The following is a 19,032-nucleotide window of genomic DNA, read 5'->3' on the forward strand; positions in this document are numbered from 1 at the left end:
CATTGTTGTTATTGTTGATGTTGCCGTTGTTGTTGTGTTGCTAGGCTACTGTTGTACGGGCGCTACTGCAGTCAGGTGGAGTCCGCTACTAAACTCTTGGACAAGATGGCGTCCCAGAGAGAAGACCTGAGGATGAAGTTAGAGGTATGTATGTGTGTGTGTGTGTGTGTGTGTGTGTGTGTGTGTGTGTGTGTGTGTGTGCGTGCGTGCGTGTGTGCGTGCGTGTGTGTGTGTGAGTGTGTGTGTGTGTGTGTGTGTGATGAGGTTAGAGATCTTTCTGTCTCACTCTGTTTCTGTCATGTGTGCACATGTGTATGTGTGTGTATGTTTGTGTGTGTGTGTGTGGGGGGGGGGAGTGGTAATGTTAATGGAGCCCCTGAGTGGATATGTGTTAAAAAAAAAGGAAGTTTCATGTGCACCAGAAAGTTTCCCATGTGCACCAGAAAGTTTTGTGGCCACCGAAAATGTTTAGAAGGTTAATGTTTGGTGGGTTAGAACTCCAGCAGGGTTAGAACTCCAACTCCAACAGATGCACAGATGTGTGTGTGTGTGTGTGTGTGTGTGTGTGTGTGTGTGTGTGTGTGTGTGTGTGTGTGTGTGTGTGTGTGTGTGTGTGTGTGTGTGTGTGTGTGTGTGTGTGTGTGTGTGTGTGATGTTAATGTTCCCCTCTGGTCTTGTGTGGTGTGTAAGGAGTGCTCCAACAGGGCCAACAGCGGGAGATTCTCCCTCAGAGACCTGCTCATGGTCCCTATGCAGAGAGTGCTGAAGTACCACCTGCTACTCCAGGTAACAAACACACACACACACACAAACACACACACACACACAGACAGAGAGAGAGATACACACATATAACACTTATGCTCATTCATAAATCTTACAGATTTTCTCACAGTTCACACAAAAAGGGAAGTGTAGACTATACTCTCAACATACACACACACACACACACACACACACACACACACACACACACACACACACCTCATGATCGATCATTGCTTATGTAACAAGAATGATATCAGTTTGTGTGCATGTCCATGTTGGTGTGTGTGTGTGTGTGTGTGTGTGTGTGTGTGTGTGAGAGTGTGTGTCTGTGTGTGCAAGCTATCAGTAAGTAGCCGTCTCAGATTCTTCCTGTTCCTAGGAGCTGATGAAACACACTGTGAACCCAGCTGACAAAGAGAACTTGCGCAACGCTCTGGACGCCATGAAGGTGATGATAGTCCCTTTAAATGCTGCTCGTCCAATTAGCAGTCAGACACTTCTGTCCAAGAGTAACTGTTTCCTGTGTATGGGATGTACAGCATTTGTCAGCATTTTCTGTCATTTACATTTCATGAAGGGTTGTGTAATGGAACAGATTGAAAATGCAAAGCAAGCTGGCTCATGACTTTTTGTGTGCGTATGTGTGTGTGTGTGTGTGTGTGTGTGTGTGTGTGTGTGTGTGTGTGTGTGTAGGATCTGGCCCAGTGTGTGAATGAAGTTAAGAGGGACAATGAGATCATGAAGCAGATTACTTCCTTTCAGCTTTCAATCGAAAACATGGTGAGACTTCATTCATTCATTCATTCATTCATTCATTCATTCATTCATTCATTCATTCATTCATTCCAGACACAATGGGGTTTTGAACAATTCATCCGACTGCACAATTAATTATCATTAATTAATTATTCATTCATTCATTCCAAACATGACTTTGAAAACAAGGCTTTGACCTATTCATTCAACTATACAATTCATTCATTCATTCATTCCAGACATGACTTTGGAGGGTTTTGATCAATTCATTCAACAGACCAATTAATTAATTAATTTGTTCATTCATTCATTCTTCATCCACTCTGTCAGGCCACATCCCTTGCACTGTTTGGACGTCCAAAGATAGACGGAGAGCTGAAAGTCTGCACTTCGGAGAAGAAGTCCAAGCAGGACAGGTCAGTTGGAAAGACGCCTTTGCTATCATATCAGACACACACACACACACACACACACACACACACACACACACACACACACACACACACACACACACACACACACACACACACACACACACACATAACTGTATGTAAAGCTTTAGGTTCAGTAGGAAAATAAGTCCAAGCAGGACAGGTCAGTTGGGAAGATGCCTCTGTTATCATATCTATCCATTTCTAACTGTTCTAAAGGTCGAAGTTCAGACAGGTTAGAAGGGGGGTGTCGTAGTGCCGGTCACTATGTTTGAGTATGCGCTCTGACTGCCATACCAGTCTCTGCAAGTCTCTTTGGAGCTGCGGTCAAGCTTTAGATTCAGTACCCTGGAGCCCCGGGCCGGTTGGGTCCCTGCTCTCTCCCGTTGCTACAAGGGGAAAAGGGCAGTTGAGAGGAGGCCGCTGCAGTCCTCTTTTTTGTTCTAAAGGTCGAAGGTCAGACAGGTTAGAAGGGGAAAAGAGAGTGAGAGATTAGGTGAGAGATGGCTGCTCCTATCAGTTCTATCTGACCCTCGTCTGTTCTTACGTTCAGACAGATGCTGACCACTCACTCACTTTCTCTGACCACTCACTCACTTTCTCTGACCACTCACTCTCTCTCTGACCACTCATCTGTCTGACATCCCTCCCTCCCTCCCTCTCTTCCTGCCTCCCTCTCTTCCTCCCTCCTTCTCTCTTCCTCCCTCCTTCTCTCTTCCTCCCTCCCTCCATCTCTTCCTCCATCCCTCCCTCTCTCCCTCCCTGCCTCCCTCTCTTCCTCCCTCCCTCCCTCTCTTCCTCCCTCTCTCCCTCTCTCTCTCCCTCCCTCTCTCCCTCCCTCCCTCTCTTCCTCCCTCCCTCCCTCTCTTCCTCCCTCCCTCTCTCCCTCCCTCCTCTCTTCCTCCTTCCCTCCCTCTCTTCCTCCCTCCCTCCCTCTCTTCCTCCCTCCCTCCCTCTCTCTCTCTCTCCCTCACTCTCTCCCTCCCTCCCTCTCTACCTCCTTCCCTCCCTCTCTTCCTCCCTCCCTCCCTCTCTCCAAAATATATCTATATAAAACTGGATGTTGTTTTATTCCATACAATAAGGCTGGATGGGTGGTGTCCTGTCCTTAGTTGGAATGGATAGCGCTGCGCTGTCCAGTTTGGTCACTCGCTGGCTGGATGGTGACTGGATGGTGTCCTTTTTTTCTTAAACTTTTGAATTATTTGGCCTCCGATACTTCCCTCCCTCCTTTCTCCCTTAGTATAGCTCAGTGATTCCCACAGATGCTACAAGTCATCCCTTGTGGTCCACGAGCAGCTAGGGTAAAATATGTTTTGTATTAGTGTCTCTTAAACTGTCAGTAGTGATGCGATGTACTGATGAGTAGTTTTCCGTATTGAACCAACTGAAATTTAAATTAGAACAGTTATTATTGAAATTGTCTGTTTGATCAACAAACAACCAGCTGGCAGTTTTGCGACACGGCTGTAGCTACAGCAGTATACATTTTTAATTTAGCCGACTTCAAAAATGATCACCGTCCGCAACCTTTACAAAGTCAACTATGTTGCATTACAGCTTGCAATTTTCTGTCTGAAAAATAATTTGAGAAACAGCGCCTCTGCTGGTAAGAAGAACATTATCTTTGGCCCACTGTATTTCAATGACTCAGCAGACGAGTCCCAGGCTTCATATTAAAAAACGACTTTAGTAGACACTGATGAGAATGTTCTTCTTATCATGGAAGTAGCGACTGTTGCTCTGTACACATTGGAGCAGGGATGGCAGGGGCGTCAAGTGAAGTTAAGCTTTGGTTGAGATGTGAGTAGCTGGTAGTTGTTTAGCTTGGAATGGTTATGAGAAGGACTAGTTGACATGTTGCATCTGTTTATGTTGAATTCAGTAGAGAGGGAGATGGCATAAGTGTTAGCTGGTAAGAAAGAAGGTCCGCACACTTGCTCTCTGTTTATTTTCTTTTATTTGACTTCAATCCCCATATGTGTGGGGGATTGAAGTCAAATAAAATAAAATAAAAACATTTAAAAAACATATGTGTGTTGGGGATTGAAATCAAATAAAAGAAAATAAACGGAGAGCATGTGTGCGGATTACTGGATCTTGGACTTTTGGCTCCTGCACCTTAATTTGGATGTGTGCACGTTCCCAAACTGAAATAAGTGTTAGCTGGCCCATGTGTGGTGGTCCCTGGCTCTGAGGTGATAAATATCACCATAAACAGTGACTTGTCTGATCACTGGGGAATGTGTTATGAGAAGGCAGTAGGTCTGCATGATTTGGGGGAAATACATAAATGCGATTTTTTTTTTGGACAGATATTGCGATTGCAATTTGCGATATGATTTTTGCTCAATATTCTAAATGTCTCTGTAAGTCGTGCCACCCCTGATTGGTGAGCACTCCCAGTGCACAAATAAGCACAGCACCCTCGACAGACTGTGAAACTCACCAAACAGAGTTTCAATGCCCCATCATACACTACACCCACCCACCCACCCACACATCAACCAGAAGGGGCACGGGCAAGGAGGATGACACGAATATATAAGTCATAAATGTGAAAAAAATGAACTGTGCATCTGTAGCTTTTGCGATTAGGTAATTGTCTGTTCATCCCTTCTCTTGTCCAGATATGCGTTCCTGTTTGATAAGGCCATGGTGGTTTGTAAGAAGAAGTCTGGGGAGAACTTTGAGATGAAGGACCTCATTGAACTGCAACACTACCAGCTCAGGGAGGAGATCTCGGAGAAGGACAACAAGAAGGTGAGACCCCTCCCCCTCCCCCTCCCCCTCCCCCCTCCCTCCTCCCCCTCCCCCTCCCCCTCCCTCCTCCCCCTCCCCCTCCCTCCCTCCCCCTCCCTCCCCCTCTCCCTCCCTCCCTCTGTTCTGCTATCTCCTCGTTTTCTTGTCCTCTCATTTTTAGACACTTATCATACATGCTTTTCTCACCCCTTCTCATCTGGTCTGACCTGGTCTCATTGCGTCCACAGTGGTCCCACTCTTTCCTGTTGATAGACTTCCATGGTCACTTTGGTTATGACCTGTACTTCAAGACCCGGGAGCTCAAGAAGAAATGGATGGAGCAGTTTGAGATGGCCATGTAAGCTCTCTCTCCCTTCTCCTCCTCCTCTCTCTCCTTCTCTTTCTCTCTCTCCTCCTCTTCTCTTCCTCTCCTCTTTTCCACTCTGGCTCTCTCTCTCTCATAATCAAGTCTCTTTAAATCTCTATTTCTTGGTTCCTCTCTCTTTCTCTCCCTCTCTCTCTGCCTCACCCTCCCTGTCCCCTCTCCACCCCTCTCTCTCTCTCTCTCTCTCTTTCTCTCTCTCTCTTTCTCTCTCTATCTCACTCTCTCTCTCCCTGCCCTGCCTCACCCTCCCTGTTCCTTCTCCACCCATTTCTCCCTCTCTCTCTCTTTCTCTCTCTACTGTTTCCTCTTCCCTCTCTTTACCTTTCTTTTTCTCAATATCACACCTGAATCTGTGTGTGTGTGTGTGTGTGTGTGTGTCTGTGTGTGTGTGCATGTGTGTGCATGTGTGTGCATGTGTGTGTGTGTGTGTGCTTGTGTGTGTGTGTGCACATGTGTGTGTGTGCGTGTGTGTTTTGCCCACCATGTTCTCAGGTCAAACATGATTCCAGAGAACAGCGGTGCAAATGGCCACGAGTTTCAGATGCACTGTTTCGAGGACACGACCTCCTGTAAGGCCTGTCAGATGTTGCTCAGGTGAGGACCAGTCTCTTCCTGTCAGCTTAGAATGGAGGAATTGTTATTATTTATTCACATACAATCTTATTGTATTTTATTATATTTTATTTATATTTTATATTTTATTCTTTATTTTTATTATATACAATTATTTATATACAGTACAATTGGCCTGCCAATGCACTTAGGTGAAATTGTATTACTTCCTGCAAAGTCTGCCAAATGTATGCTCTGATAACAAATAAAGAGTTTGGTTCCAAAATGCTATATCTCCATTTAAAAAAAGAAAAAACATTTAAAATCATGTTATTTAATTGTGTATTTCAGGTAATATCAATACAATTGCGGTTGTGTTGTTTTGATTGAGTAAAGATAATCAAATAACAATGCTCAATTACAGTTCTACTGAAATTACTTGGAAACAAAATGTAGAAATATTATTTATGAAAATTCATTAAAATTGTGGATGTAGCGTTTTGGAAACAAACTCTTCAAGTTTTGCTCAGGTAAGTAAAAAAATCTTACAAGAGTGGAATTGTATTACAGTTTTTTTTAACTGCTTACACACTAAATCTTTGCTTGTCACACAATTTTCTAAACATGTCCTCCAAACATCATAACCCGACACCAAATCTGCAAAACCATACACTAATTCTCAGTGTTTGACTCAGTTTTCAATTGACTAAAACACATTTTGCAAAACACCATACACAATTTTCTACCTAACACACAAAAATCTAACAGGAAGTAACTTTATTTCGTTCTTCAAACACAACCCATCAAAATGCCACACTAAATCACCAGTGCTTCACTCTTTCTCTTCACATGTGCAAACACTCTTTACTTTACTGAACACCATCCAATCATTGCCTTAGTATAGGTCTATGAATAGATATACTCTCTATATAGGTATAGACCCTTTCAATCTGCTCCTAGAGGATTTCCGGTTGAAATATTCAGAACCAATGCAGATACTTTGAAAATAGAGAAAATACAGTAATCGGACTTTAGCTTACAGTAATGTTCTACAAAAAGTTGACTTTATGTAAAATTTGTCTTTTTACTCTATTTTTGTTTGTTACAGTACCATTAGCTCAATACATTTTTCTGTGCCTCCAGAAATGCCTTAGGAACGCTTACTGTAGAATTGTTTGTTTCTGCAGTTGAAAGGGTCTATAGGCCTATGAATACATACTGTACACGACCCCCCCCCCCCACACACACACACACACACACACACTTGTCTTTAGAAAAAAACAAAATCAGTGTTTTCAAAACTCCATGTACATCTGGTGGTCACTGTATTCTTCTTTGCTTTTTTTCTTGTTTGCTGTAAAATACTGTATTCACATCATTTTACAGCAAATTATTTGGGAAAAATCACTATATTTGGTTTCAATATTGCTTGCATTTTTACTGTGTATTTTTTAACTTCTCTTTGTTGATACCGTAACTTTCACTCTTGTATGGAAATACATATAGAAAGCCTAAGACAGAAGAGCTTTAGGTTTTGAGCAACAGTGTGTACACGATGTATCCAAAATGTCATATTATGACAAAAGTGTTTGTAATGTGAGGCGAATGTTTGCTTTAAACATGTGTTTTTGACATTTTGAATGTTCTGTGTCATTTTGCTTGAGATTTGGGGCATTTTGTGTGAGCAGTTGTGGGTTTTGTGTGTGGAGTTTTGAAAAATAGACACAGAGTTTTGAAAACGTGTGTAAACAATTGTAAAAAACTGTATCTTCTCTAAGTCCAGATTGACATTTTATCAATGTAGGTATGTAGTACATAGGTATGTAGTACATCTACATTTTATCAATGTAGGTAACTAGTATTCGACCAAAGCTCCTTCCAGGAAAATATATATCACTTCTTCTTTTGAGCCCTGCTCAATATAGTCCTCTGATTCTTTGTGAGACTTGCTTACAGTTTTTTACAATTGTTTACACACGTTTTCAAAACTCTGTGTCTATTTTTCAAAACTCCACACACAAAACCCACAACTGCTCACACAAAATGCAAAATGCCTCAAATCTCCAGCAAAATGACACACAACATTCAAAATGTCAAAAACACATGTTTAAATCAAACATTCGCCTCACATTACAAACACTTTTGTCATAATATGACATTTTGGATACATCATGTACACACTGTTGCTCAAAACCTAAAGCTCTTCTGTCTTAGGCTTTCTATATGTATTTCCATACAAGAGTGAAAGTTACGGTATCAACAAAGAGAAGTTGAAATACACAGTAAAAATGCAAGCAATATTGAAACCAAAAATAGTGATTTTTCCCAAATAATTTGCTGTTGTGAATACAGTATTTTACAGCAAACAAGAAAAAAAGCAAAGAAGAATACAGTGACCACCAGATGTACATGTAGTTTTGAAAACACTGATTTTTTTTTTCTTCTAAAGACAAGTGTGTGTGTGTGTGTGTGTGTGTGTGTGTGTGTGTGTGTGTGGGAGGTGGGGGGGGGGGTCGTGTACAGTATGTATTCATAGGCCTATAGACCCTTTCAACTGCAGAAACAAACAATTGTACAATTTTCTGGAGGCACAGAAAAATGTATTGAGCTAATGGTACTGTAACATGGGGACAAACAAAAATAGAGTAAAAATACAAATTTTACATAAAGTTAACTTTTTGTAGAACATTACTGTAAGCTGTAAGTCCGATTACTGTATTTTCTCTATTTTTAAAGTATCTGCATTGGTTCTGAATATTTCAACCGGAAATCCTCTAGGAGCAGATTGAAAGGGTCTATACCTATATAGAGAGTATATCTATTCATAGACCTATACTAAGGCAATGATTGGATGGTGTTCAGTAAAGTAAAGAGTGTTTGCACATGTGAAGAGAAAGAGTGAAGCACTGGTGATTTAATGTGGCATTTTGATAGGTTGTGTTTAAAGAACGAAATCAAGTTACTTCCTGTTAGATTTTTGTGTGTTAGGTAGAAAATTGTGTGTGGTGTTTTGCAAAATGTGTTTTAGTCAATTGAAAACTGAGTCAAACACTGAGAATTAGTGTATGGTTTTGCAGATTTGGTGTCAGGTTATGATGTTTGGAGAACATGTTTAGAAAATTGTGTGACAAGCAAAGATTTAGTGTGTAAGCAGTTGAAAAAAACTGTAATTGTGTCTGTGATTTTTTTTTTTTAAGTATATTTTTGGGCTTTTTTATGCCTTTATTGCGGATAGGATAGTGGAGAATGACAGGAAGTGAATGGGAGAGTCGGGGTGGGATCCGGGGCGGGAATCGAACCCCGGTCGCCGGCGTACGGTGCAGGTGCCCCAGCCAGTTGCGCCACGGCCGGGGCCGTGTCTGTGATTTTTAATCAGCTTTTTACATTTGCCAAATTCTGATAACATGAGCCCTGCTTGACCTCATGAGACTGTGTGATCTTGAGGCCTGATGGACTTGGTTGGTGGCCAGATATACTGTATTACAGAATCCAGTGTCAGAGCAAGATCAAATCAAAACCAGAGCCAGAGCTAAACCAGTGCCAGATCTGAGCCAAACCAGTGCCAGATCTGAGCCAGATCATAGACAGACAAATGTGAAGTGTGCCAAACTGTCCTCGCTGAGCTGCAGGTGACTCAACGTGTGAGCCAACTGCCTGACTTCCACTGCGGCACGTGAGTTTGGCAGAGTGAGGCTGGATGACTTCACTCTGTGAGCTGTTCCGGAGGTCTGGCGAGTTTCACTCCAGTGTAGCTACTTCGTCAGATACAACATAGATCACACTACACCAGGGCCAGATTAGGGCCAGACCAGGGCCGAAACCACACCATGTGTAATCAGTAATCTGCTGACTCTCTAGCCCAGATCGATGGACTTCCACTTGTGATAACATGTGCGACTCTAATGCAGTGAGTGAGATGGATAGATTGAAGGATTTCCTGTGAGCATGTTCAGTATGTTGCTGATCTGCAGGACTTCCTGCTGTCACATAGTTGGAGCCTGATTCACTTCCTGTGACTCAGCCACACAGACTGGCAATCAGTGCAGACTATAGAGGACCCAAAGATGTGACGTTACATCGGATATTCGCTAGTCATTTGCACGTATTGTGTTGTGTTGTGTTGTTGTCTTGAATCTCATATTGCCAAAGCAGGTATTATACAATAAATCTGTACACTTACATACATACATACATTCTTGAATTTCCCCTTGGGGATCAATCAAAAGAAAAATAATGAAGTTAAAGAAAATGCAGTATATGATAGTGTATTTGTGTCTGTATGTTTGTGCGCGTGTGTGCATGCATATATGTATGTATGCTCGTTTGTGTGTGTGTGTGTGTGTGTGTGTGTGTGTGTGTGTGTTTTATTATTATCATTTTGTCTGTGTAGGTTACTCATTGTCCCTCAGGTTGTGGCATGTTGATATATACTGGGCAGCAAGATAAGCCCTGTCTCCTTCTCTGATAGTATATTTATCTCTATTTATCTCTCTCTCTATCCCGATCTCTCTCTCTCTCTCTCTCTCTCTATCCCGATTTCTCTCGCTCTCTCTCCCGATCTCTCTCTCTCTTTCTCTATCCCGATCGCTCTCTCTCTCTCTATCCCGATCTCTGCCTCTCTCTCTCTCTCTCTCGCTCTCTCTCTTTCTCAGGGGTATATTTTTTCAGGGCTACCGCTGCACTCGGTGTAAGATGGCTGCCCATAAGGAGTGTCTGGGAAGGGTTCCTTTATGTGGAAAAAATTCAGGTACTAAGTAAATGTGTGTGTGTGTGTGTGTGTGTGTGTGTGTATGTGACAGAGAGAGAGATAGACTGAAAGTGTGTGTTTTTATGAAGGTGTGTGTGTGTGTGAGAAAGAGAGAAAGAGAGAGAGAGAGAGAGAGAGAGAGAGAGAGCATATTAGTGTTTATGTATGTGTTTGTGTGTGTATATGTGTGGGAGTTTGTCAACCATAATGTTCTGTGAAAAGGACAAATGAAACAGTGTCAGTTGTTCAAATATAGAACACTCTCTGACCGTTTGCTATCAGTGTTGGGCTAGTTACTTCAAAAGCGGTAATGCATTATTTATTACTTGTTACTGTCTTCTCAAAGTAATTTGTTACATTACAATATTACTGTCTTTGAATTGTAAGGCATTACACTACGTTTACATTACTTTCACCAAAATAACAGGAAATATGGATTTGGTGTTCTCAATAGATCTTCATGTGTTCAATGCAGCTCATTACACGGCAGGAGGTGATGTGGTATGACATAATGACTGAGCTAGGCTTAAGGCTAACAAAAGAACAATATAATGGTTGCAGTTATGGCTCATGGAACAATGTAGGCCCCAAAGGCCAAAGGTCACTCACAACTTAATATAGTAAAATATAGCCATAGTGAAATTGTATGTTGACTTTAAATGGTTCTCATCATTGCTGGTTGCCTTTCCTTCCACTTACAGTGGTGTAGACTTAATGCAAATAGTTTGAGAATAATGGCTACGATCTTTGTCTGTAAAAGCAAAATTTTAGTTATTCTCACTGCTTGAAATGAGAAGTATAGCCTAACCATGTTAGATCTGTTTTATGAATGGCAGAGATAACTCAAATTTCCCTACAGTCATCTAAACAAGGCAATCAAATTCCAGGACCAGCATAGATGACTTTTTTAATTATTGGATTATCTTCTCTGGTGCCAATTGAGCATTTCTCAATTTTGGATTAAAAAGCAAAATAACTTCAGTTACTGAGAATTGTACCGAGTAAAATATTACTGAAATTGTATTGGTAATGCCTTACATTACTGCATTACAGCAAAAAGCAATGCATTACTGTAATTACATTACTTTCTTAATGCATTACTCCCAACACTGTTTGCTATGTTCAAAGACCTTACAGGAAGTTGATTTCAAAACACACAAAGCATTCAATTTCTTCTTCAAAGACGAACAGTAATGGCTGAGTTACATCATGTCAAACAACAACTTTTCTCTCTGAAATTGATGAGTTTTAAGTTTATCACTATACTGAGGGACATTATCACAATGTACTCACATAAGCAATAAATACCACTGTGTCCTTTGTATAAACATTATTACTAAGTGTAGCCCTTACTGAAAGCACATCTTACAACAACATGCATTGTGGTCAGTTTTCACTGAATCTATGATTGAATTCAACTGCTCCAACTTTTCATTTGCTCCACAGAAAACTCTGGAACTCTTAAAAAGGTACGACCTTGGCCCACTGCTGTAAAGCTGTGCATTTTTGTGTGTGTGTGTGTGTGTGTGTGTGTGTGTGTGTGTGTGTGTGTGTGTTTTTTCTGCAGCAAACATATCAAAAGAGTCAAAACTGTTCAGTATAGCTTGTAACTTTTCCAAAATTGTCTTCCCAATAGAGTAAAACTGTGAAGCCTCAAAGACAACCAAAACCAGGTAGGACGAAACCATTTCAGTTCAATGAGGAGTTCAATGAGGAGTCAAACACAGAAATGTGCCACACAAACAAACAAACAAACAAACTAACTAACTAAACTAAATCTCAGATTCATTCAGAATCATGTTGTGTGTGTTGTGCTTTCTCAGTCAAACTGAAGTTTAGATGTTTTGATTTAGTGATATTAAATGAAGAAAATAAAGATATAATTTAAATGATTTTAATATAAATAATTATGCATACATTTTGGAGTGTCATACACTATATGTATGTAGCAGAGCCATCGACTGTTTGGCTCTAACAGAACCAGTTATTTGACCATAATTATAAATATTTCACATAACACTACTCATGGAACATTTCAAGTTAATATTAATCAGTAGATTTAGACGGGGATCACATTAGCCAGCGGCAAGCTGCAGGTTTCCTATTGTTCTCTATGGTTCGGCAGCGGAACGGTGGCAACGCTGGCGTAACGCTAGCATTGAACAAGCTGAGCGTTGAACTTGGTTCAACTTTCAACGTGCAACGCGAGCGTATTCAATTGACCAACCGTTTGTGTTGCTTAGGAATGGGATAAAACGTATTATGGTCTGAGCGTTGCGTTACGTTTGCCGCTGCCGCTTGCTGCTGGCTAATGTGATACTCGCCTTATAATATATTACCTTACAGTCTTACAATGTAATGATATCCCTGAGTAAAGTGTGGGTAACAGTAGTATTAGCAAGGTTGTTACTGAGTATGTGATGTACTTATTTGCACAGTTACAATGATACAAAGGCTGTCACTTACAGGAAGGCTACACCACCAGGCACCGAACTGAAGCGTTCCCTTCGCACAGCGTCTACTGCAACAATTAGCTTACACTATTAACGGTATTTTTTACGCGTCACGAACGGAGCGCTTCAGTTGTGGACCCAGCGTAGCTCTGGTGTTACTTTCTGTAGTCGCCACTTGTTTCATGACATCACTCCTCGCCTGCCTGTGAGGTCACTTCCTGTCATTTGCCCCTTCCCTTGCCAGGTCTGCCTAAGATGGAGGTATGTGAGGAGTACTACGGTCTGCCGCCACCCCCAGTGGCTTTCGGCCAACCATTGCACCTCTCTCTGGGTGATGTCATCGAGCTGACACGGGCAGAGGTGGAGCTACAGTGGTGGGAGGTGTGTTGGGGTGGGGGGGGGTCAAAGGTCACACGAATATACACGCATGGTTGGGCATCTGATACGGTCCGGCGTTGTGCAGAAAATCGGTGCAGTGTGCACAGCACTGCCAACACTGACCGACATTCATGTATAATCACTGATGGAGCCATTGGTAAAAGGGTTACTCTGATCGGCTGTTTAGCCTGCCAATCTGTTGCTCTCATCGGCTGTTTAGCCTGCCAATCTGTTACTCTGATCGGCTGTGCCAATCTGTTAGTCTGATCGGCTGCTTAGCCTGCCAATCTATTGGTCTGATCGGCTGTTTAGCCTGCCAATCTGTTACTCTGATCGGCTGTTTAGCCTGCCAATCTGTTGCGAGGGAGAGGAAGATTGACTAAAGCGGCCTAACCATTGCTGTGTGTGTGTGTGTGTGTGTGTGTGTGTGTGTGTGTATCTATCTATGAAGGTGTTTCGAGAGGGAAGTTTGTGATGTGTGTGGTGTCTAGCTGGTAAGAAAGTCCTCGAAATAGCACCAACTTCCTCACCTCTAAAATAAAAGGTGGAAGTTAAATTGGCACCGAACAGACCAGCCTCAGGCATTCTCTCCATAGACAAAAGCTAGAGAACAAAAAATGTTTCCCATGTTGTGCAATGCCTTGTGTGTCTTAACGTGTGTAAAATATACAATATGTGTGTAGTTAAAGTGTGTCATTACATGTGTGTAAGTGTATAAATGTGTGTTGTATGCTTGTATGAGTTTGTGCATATTGTGTTTGTATTGCTATGTGTGTGTTTAATTGTCCTTGTTAATATATGATAGTGTGTGTTTGTGTGCTTAAAACCATATGGTACTGTATGTTTGTTGTGCGTGTGTGTTCTGTGTGTGTGTGCGTGTTTAATTTTGTTTCCTAATATATCACCGTGTGTGTGTTGGTGTGTTTAAAACCATATGGCAACGTGTGTTTGTTGTGTGTGTGTGTGTGTGTGTTTAATTTTGTTTGTTAATATATCACAGTGTGTGTTTGTGTGTTTAAAACCATATGGCATGGTGTGTTTGTTGTGTGTGTGTGTGTGTGTGTTTAATTTTGCTTGTTAATATATCACCGTGTGTGTTTGTGTGTTTAAAACCATATGGCATGGTGTGTTTGTTGTGTGTGTGTGTGTGTGTGTGTGTGTTTAATTTTGCTTGTTAATATATCACCGTGTGTGTTTGTGTGTTTAAAACCATATGGCATGGTGTGTTTGTTGTGTGTGTGTTTACAGGGCAGGAATGTGACCGCAGGTGAGATGGGCTGGTTCCCCTGCACCAAAGTGCAGCCCTTCAGACCGGTGAGTTCTCACTGGACCACAGTGATCACATGACACCACGGCCATTGTCATTACGATGTATGGAATTGTTTTTAAGTGAAATGAATGAAACAGAACTGAAGGAAATCTGAGTCACATCTCTCTCACTCTCTCTGCGTGTGTGTGTGTGTGTGTGTGTGTGTGTGTGTGTGTGTGTGTGTGTGTGTGTGTTCTCTCTCTCTCAGACCCCTACACCTGATCTCTCTGGGTTGCCCTGGTGAGTGAAACACTTCATAAACACTGGATAGGCCATGTACAGTTTATACAGACACACACACAACCATTTCAGATAGCACAAACAAAATAGCATCAGGTAAGCATGAACATACTAACTTCTGAATAGTCCAGATATCTTCCAGGTGTTGTTCATGTCCAAATAGGTGACTCGTATATTGCTAATGACATAATGTGTATGATGCAACAAATATGTCCATATATACAGTATGCATACAGTATATAGCATGTCTACAAATGAAAACTAGCCCATATCACTAACTCTGGCTTACTTGCAGTACCTTGTTTGTTGAATAACGAGCATTGTCCTTATTAAATAAACAAATAAACAAATAAATAAATAAAATCAATAAAATACTATTTTATAACAAACTCCTCTGTTCTCAACGCAGGTTCGCTGGGAACATGGACCGCTCTGCGGCCAAGAACCTTCTGATATCCCGATCGGACGGAACCTTCCTGGTCCGACAGAAAGATGGCGGAGAGTTTGCCATCAGCATCAAGTGAGTGGACAGACACAGATGTAGAACCCAAACACAAACAGGAAGTCACGGTAGTCATGGTGATTGTATGTAGTGTCTGTTGGCCTTTCTTTAACTTCTAATAAGAGGGTCATCACTTAATCCACATTTCTACTAAAAATTTACTAAACCATGTTCTTGTTCTAAATTGTCCTTATGAAGGAGTGCTCAAAGCAGCCTTAATTAATTTAGTCATCATTTCATTAATCACTATTTTAATCAGCAGTAGTGTGTTTTTAGCTAGTTTTTTAGTAGTGTGTTTTTAGCTAAAACAACTGTGCCACCTAGTTAAAAGACTACAGATATACTTTAGAAACACCAACAAAAAGTGGTTTTATTTTTATGAATATTAAGAGTATAATCTATAAAAATAAAACCAACTATTCCATTCACTGTAAAAAGATTATAGAAACCCCCTCAGCTTATCGCAGTGGTGTGAATGGTGACTGGCGTGAGAACGTCTCCGTTGTGAGGAGTGTGCAGGGTGCAGGTTTTGCACAATTACTCAAGAGGCACATCATCACTACCCACCACCCACGGAAGCCTTCAGACCTGCACACTCATGTGTGTGCTTCCAGGCAGCTGTGCACTTTCAGTTCCATAGAGAAACTAATAAAGTCAAAGTCAAAGTCAAAGTCAAAGTCAGCTTTATTGTCAATTTCTTCACATGTTCCAGACATACAAAGAGATCGAAATTACGTTTCTCACTATCCCACGGTGGAGACAAGACATATTTTAACAATTTTAAGTCCACAGACAAACATAACATTCAAGTAAACAAAAAAGTAAGTAAATAAGTAAATAAGAGGGCACATATAATGAAAAAATAAGAGCAGCAAAATTTGGTTGAAATTGTGCATAGACAGTCAATAAAATAAAATACTAGTGCAAAGTCAGGCCAATAAGAGGCTGAGGTAGTTCTGTTTGACCTAAGTAAGAAATAAAGTGGCATAGTGGTGCAAGTTATGTAAGAGCAGCAGAAGTGTTGTGTTTCCAGGACAACAACAACAAGTTGCAAAGTGTACAAGTGTGCAAGTGGAGTGGTGCAGGCGGCCATTTGTGGGTCCAATGTCCAGGATGTTATGTAGCTGAGGGTGGAGGGTGGAGAGGAGGGAGAGAGTTCAGCATCCTAACAGCTTGGTGTATGAAGCTGTTGGTGAGTCTGGTAGTGCGGGAGCGCAGGCTTCTGTACCTCTTCCCAGAGGGCAGTAGATCAAACAGATTGTGAGCGGGGTGACTTGCATCACTCACAATTTTGGTCGCCTTGCGGGTGAGGTGGGTGGTGTAAATGTCCTTCAGGGAGGGGAGTGAAGCACCAATAATCCTTCCAGCTGTGTTCACTATGCGCTGCAGGGCTTTCCTGTTGTATTCAGTGCAGCTTCCGCCCCACACAGCGATACAGCTGGAGAGGATGCTCTCAATGGTGCCTCGGTAGAATGTGGTCATGATGGCTGGTGGAGCACTTGCTCGCCTGAGTTTCCGCAGGAAGTACAGGCGGCGCTGAGCTCTCTTCGCCAGTGATGCTGTGTTGGTGGTCCAGGAGAGGTCTTCACTGATGTGCACCCCCAGGAATTTGGTGCTGCTCGCTCTCTCCACCACAGCACCGTCGATGGTCAGTGGCAGGTGTTGGGTGTGACCTCTCCGGAAGTCAACAACAATCTCTTTGGTCTTGCTGACGTTCAGCAGGAGGTTGTTGTCCCTGCACCACGTGGTCAGATGGTCGACCTCCAACCTGTATTGAGTCTCGTCGCCCTTGGTGATGAGACCCACCAGAGTTGTGTCGTCAGCAAATTTCACTATGTGATTGTTGCTGTAGGTTGCAGTGCAGTCATGCGTCAGCAGGGTGAAGAGCAGCGGACTGAGCACGCAGCCTTGGGGGGCCCCTGTGCTCAGTGTGATGCTGCTTGAGGTATTGTTGCCAACACGTACTACTTGAGGCCTCTGACAGAGGAAGTCCAGTAGCCAGTTGCAGAGGTAGGTACTGAGTCCCAGTTTGTCAAGTTTGCAGATGAGTTGTTGTGGTATTATGGTGTTGAATGCAGAACTGAAGTCTATAAACAGCAATCTCACATATGAGTCTCTTTTTTCCAGGTGGGTGAGGGCTGGGTGGAGGGCAGAGCAGATTGCATCCTCTGTAGACCGTTTGGCTCGGTATGCAAACTGGAAGGGGTCCAGGGTGGGGGGGAGAATGGATTTGATATGTGACATGACAAGCCGCTCAAAGCACTTCATGATGATGGGTGTCAGTGCCACAGGGCGGTAGTCATTGAAGCAGGATGGAGCAGTTTTCTTCGGCACAGGTATGATGGTGGCAGCTTTGAAACAAGATGGGACGATGGCTTGCTTCAGGGAAGTGTTAAAGATGTCTGTGAAGACATCCTTAAGCTCCCCTGCGCAGTCCTTCAGCGCACGACCAGGGATGTTGTCTGGACCTGTTGCCTTACGGGTGTTGATAGCAGCAAGTGTCCTCTTCACGCTGTCGGCAGAGAGGCACAGGGGCTGCTCATGTAGAGGGGGATGGGTCTTCTGTGGGCAGGTGCTGTTTTGTGCTTCAAAGCGAGCAAAGAAGCGGTTCAGGTTGTTGAGCAGAGGGATGTTGCTCTCGCAGCTCTGTGGCGCGGGCTTGTAGTCCGTGAGGGCCTGAATGCCCTGCCATAGGCTTTGTGCGTTCCTGCTGTCTTTGAAGTGGGTGGTTATCTTGTGAGTGTATTCCTTTTTTGCTTCCTTGATGCCACGGGACAGGTTGGCTCTCGCTGTTCTCATGCCAGTTTCATCCCCAGCTCTGTAGGCTTTGTCTCTGGCCCTCAGCAGCCTGAGGACATCCCCTGTCAGCCATGGCTTCCAGTTAGCCCGAGTGATGATGTCTTTTGTGTGGGTCACATCATCGATGCACTTGGTGATGTAAGAGGTTACAGTGTCTGTATACTCCTCTATGTCTGTCTGGTTGTTGTAAGTGGCTGCCTGCTTAAACATTTCCCAGTCTGTTGTAAACACACACATGCGCGCAGGCACACACACACACACACACAGACAGGTATGACTGTACTCATGTACCCTCGTCTAGTGTCTACAGTGGCACAGACACAACCGATATGACTGGAACATTACAGCATTTTCAACTAAGGGTCTCCTTACACCAAACAAGTCTTTTATCTAATGCCCCCCTATTCAAGCTTTACTCAAAAGACTCCAATCTTCCAAAAACCTGTCCCAAATCTTGTCAAAGTTGTTTGACGTAAGGAGGCCCTAATGGGTTAGTGGCAGTGTAGTGGTTAAGGAGTTGGGCTAACATACTGTAGCCTGAAAAGTTGTGGGTTCAATTCCCGGCTTCCACTGTTGTGCCTTGAGCAAGGGACTTAATCCCGAGTCGCTCTCTGGAGAATGACCCTTGTGATATAATTAACATATGTAAGTCGCTTTGGACAACACTGTCAGATAAATGTAAATGTATTGTCCCTCTCTGCTTGCCTTACCTTCTCAGGTTTAATATGGATATCAGACACATCAAGATTACGTCGTCTGAAGGCCTCTTCCGCATCAATGACAAGAAGGCCTTCAAGGGTGTTGTGGTGAGTGCAACCTTTCCTAGATCGATAGGTTGATAGATGGCAAAACATGGCCGAAGTTGGGGGCATTTTTAATTTGGAAACCTGTTCAAGGAACATGCACTGGTTGCACACATTAGATTAGCATGTAGACTCAAGAATCTGTACGTACAACAGATATGGTGAAT

General features: G+C 42.7%; 1 protein-coding gene across 2 annotated transcripts in view; it reads left to right on the forward strand.

Moving 5' to 3' along the window:
• vav1 (vav guanine nucleotide exchange factor 1) overlaps nucleotides 1–19,032 on the forward strand; it is a 44,100-nt gene that overhangs the window by 21,778 nt on the left and 3,290 nt on the right. The window contains exons 10-25 of one of the 2 annotated variants that reach the window (XM_076287702.1): nucleotides 45–144; nucleotides 691–786; nucleotides 1,148–1,216; nucleotides 1,462–1,548; nucleotides 1,855–1,940; nucleotides 4,586–4,718; nucleotides 4,946–5,055; nucleotides 5,575–5,676; nucleotides 10,287–10,381; nucleotides 11,828–11,850; nucleotides 12,018–12,054; nucleotides 13,079–13,215; nucleotides 14,461–14,526; nucleotides 14,730–14,761; nucleotides 15,171–15,281; nucleotides 18,781–18,868. In XM_076287702.1, coding sequence (XP_076143817.1) covers nucleotides 45–144; nucleotides 691–786; nucleotides 1,148–1,216; nucleotides 1,462–1,548; nucleotides 1,855–1,940; nucleotides 4,586–4,718; nucleotides 4,946–5,055; nucleotides 5,575–5,676; nucleotides 10,287–10,381; nucleotides 11,828–11,850; nucleotides 12,018–12,054; nucleotides 13,079–13,215; nucleotides 14,461–14,526; nucleotides 14,730–14,761; nucleotides 15,171–15,281; nucleotides 18,781–18,868 — 1,372 coding nt within the window. The remainder of the gene's footprint in view (nucleotides 1–44; nucleotides 145–690; nucleotides 787–1,147; nucleotides 1,217–1,461; nucleotides 1,549–1,854; nucleotides 1,941–4,585; nucleotides 4,719–4,945; nucleotides 5,056–5,574; nucleotides 5,677–10,286; nucleotides 10,382–11,827; nucleotides 11,851–12,017; nucleotides 12,055–13,078; nucleotides 13,216–14,460; nucleotides 14,527–14,729; nucleotides 14,762–15,170; nucleotides 15,282–18,780; nucleotides 18,869–19,032) is intronic. The other variant, XM_076287711.1, reaches the window with a different exon arrangement.

Source organism: Alosa pseudoharengus, unplaced genomic scaffold (assembly GCF_046254945.1).
Source record: "Alosa pseudoharengus isolate Yale_2024_CS ecotype anadromous, Long Island Sound unplaced genomic scaffold, YU_APseudo_1.1 YU_APseudo_1.1_scf_1, whole genome shotgun sequence".
Taxonomy (NCBI): Eukaryota; Metazoa; Chordata; class Actinopteri; order Clupeiformes; family Clupeidae; genus Alosa; species Alosa pseudoharengus.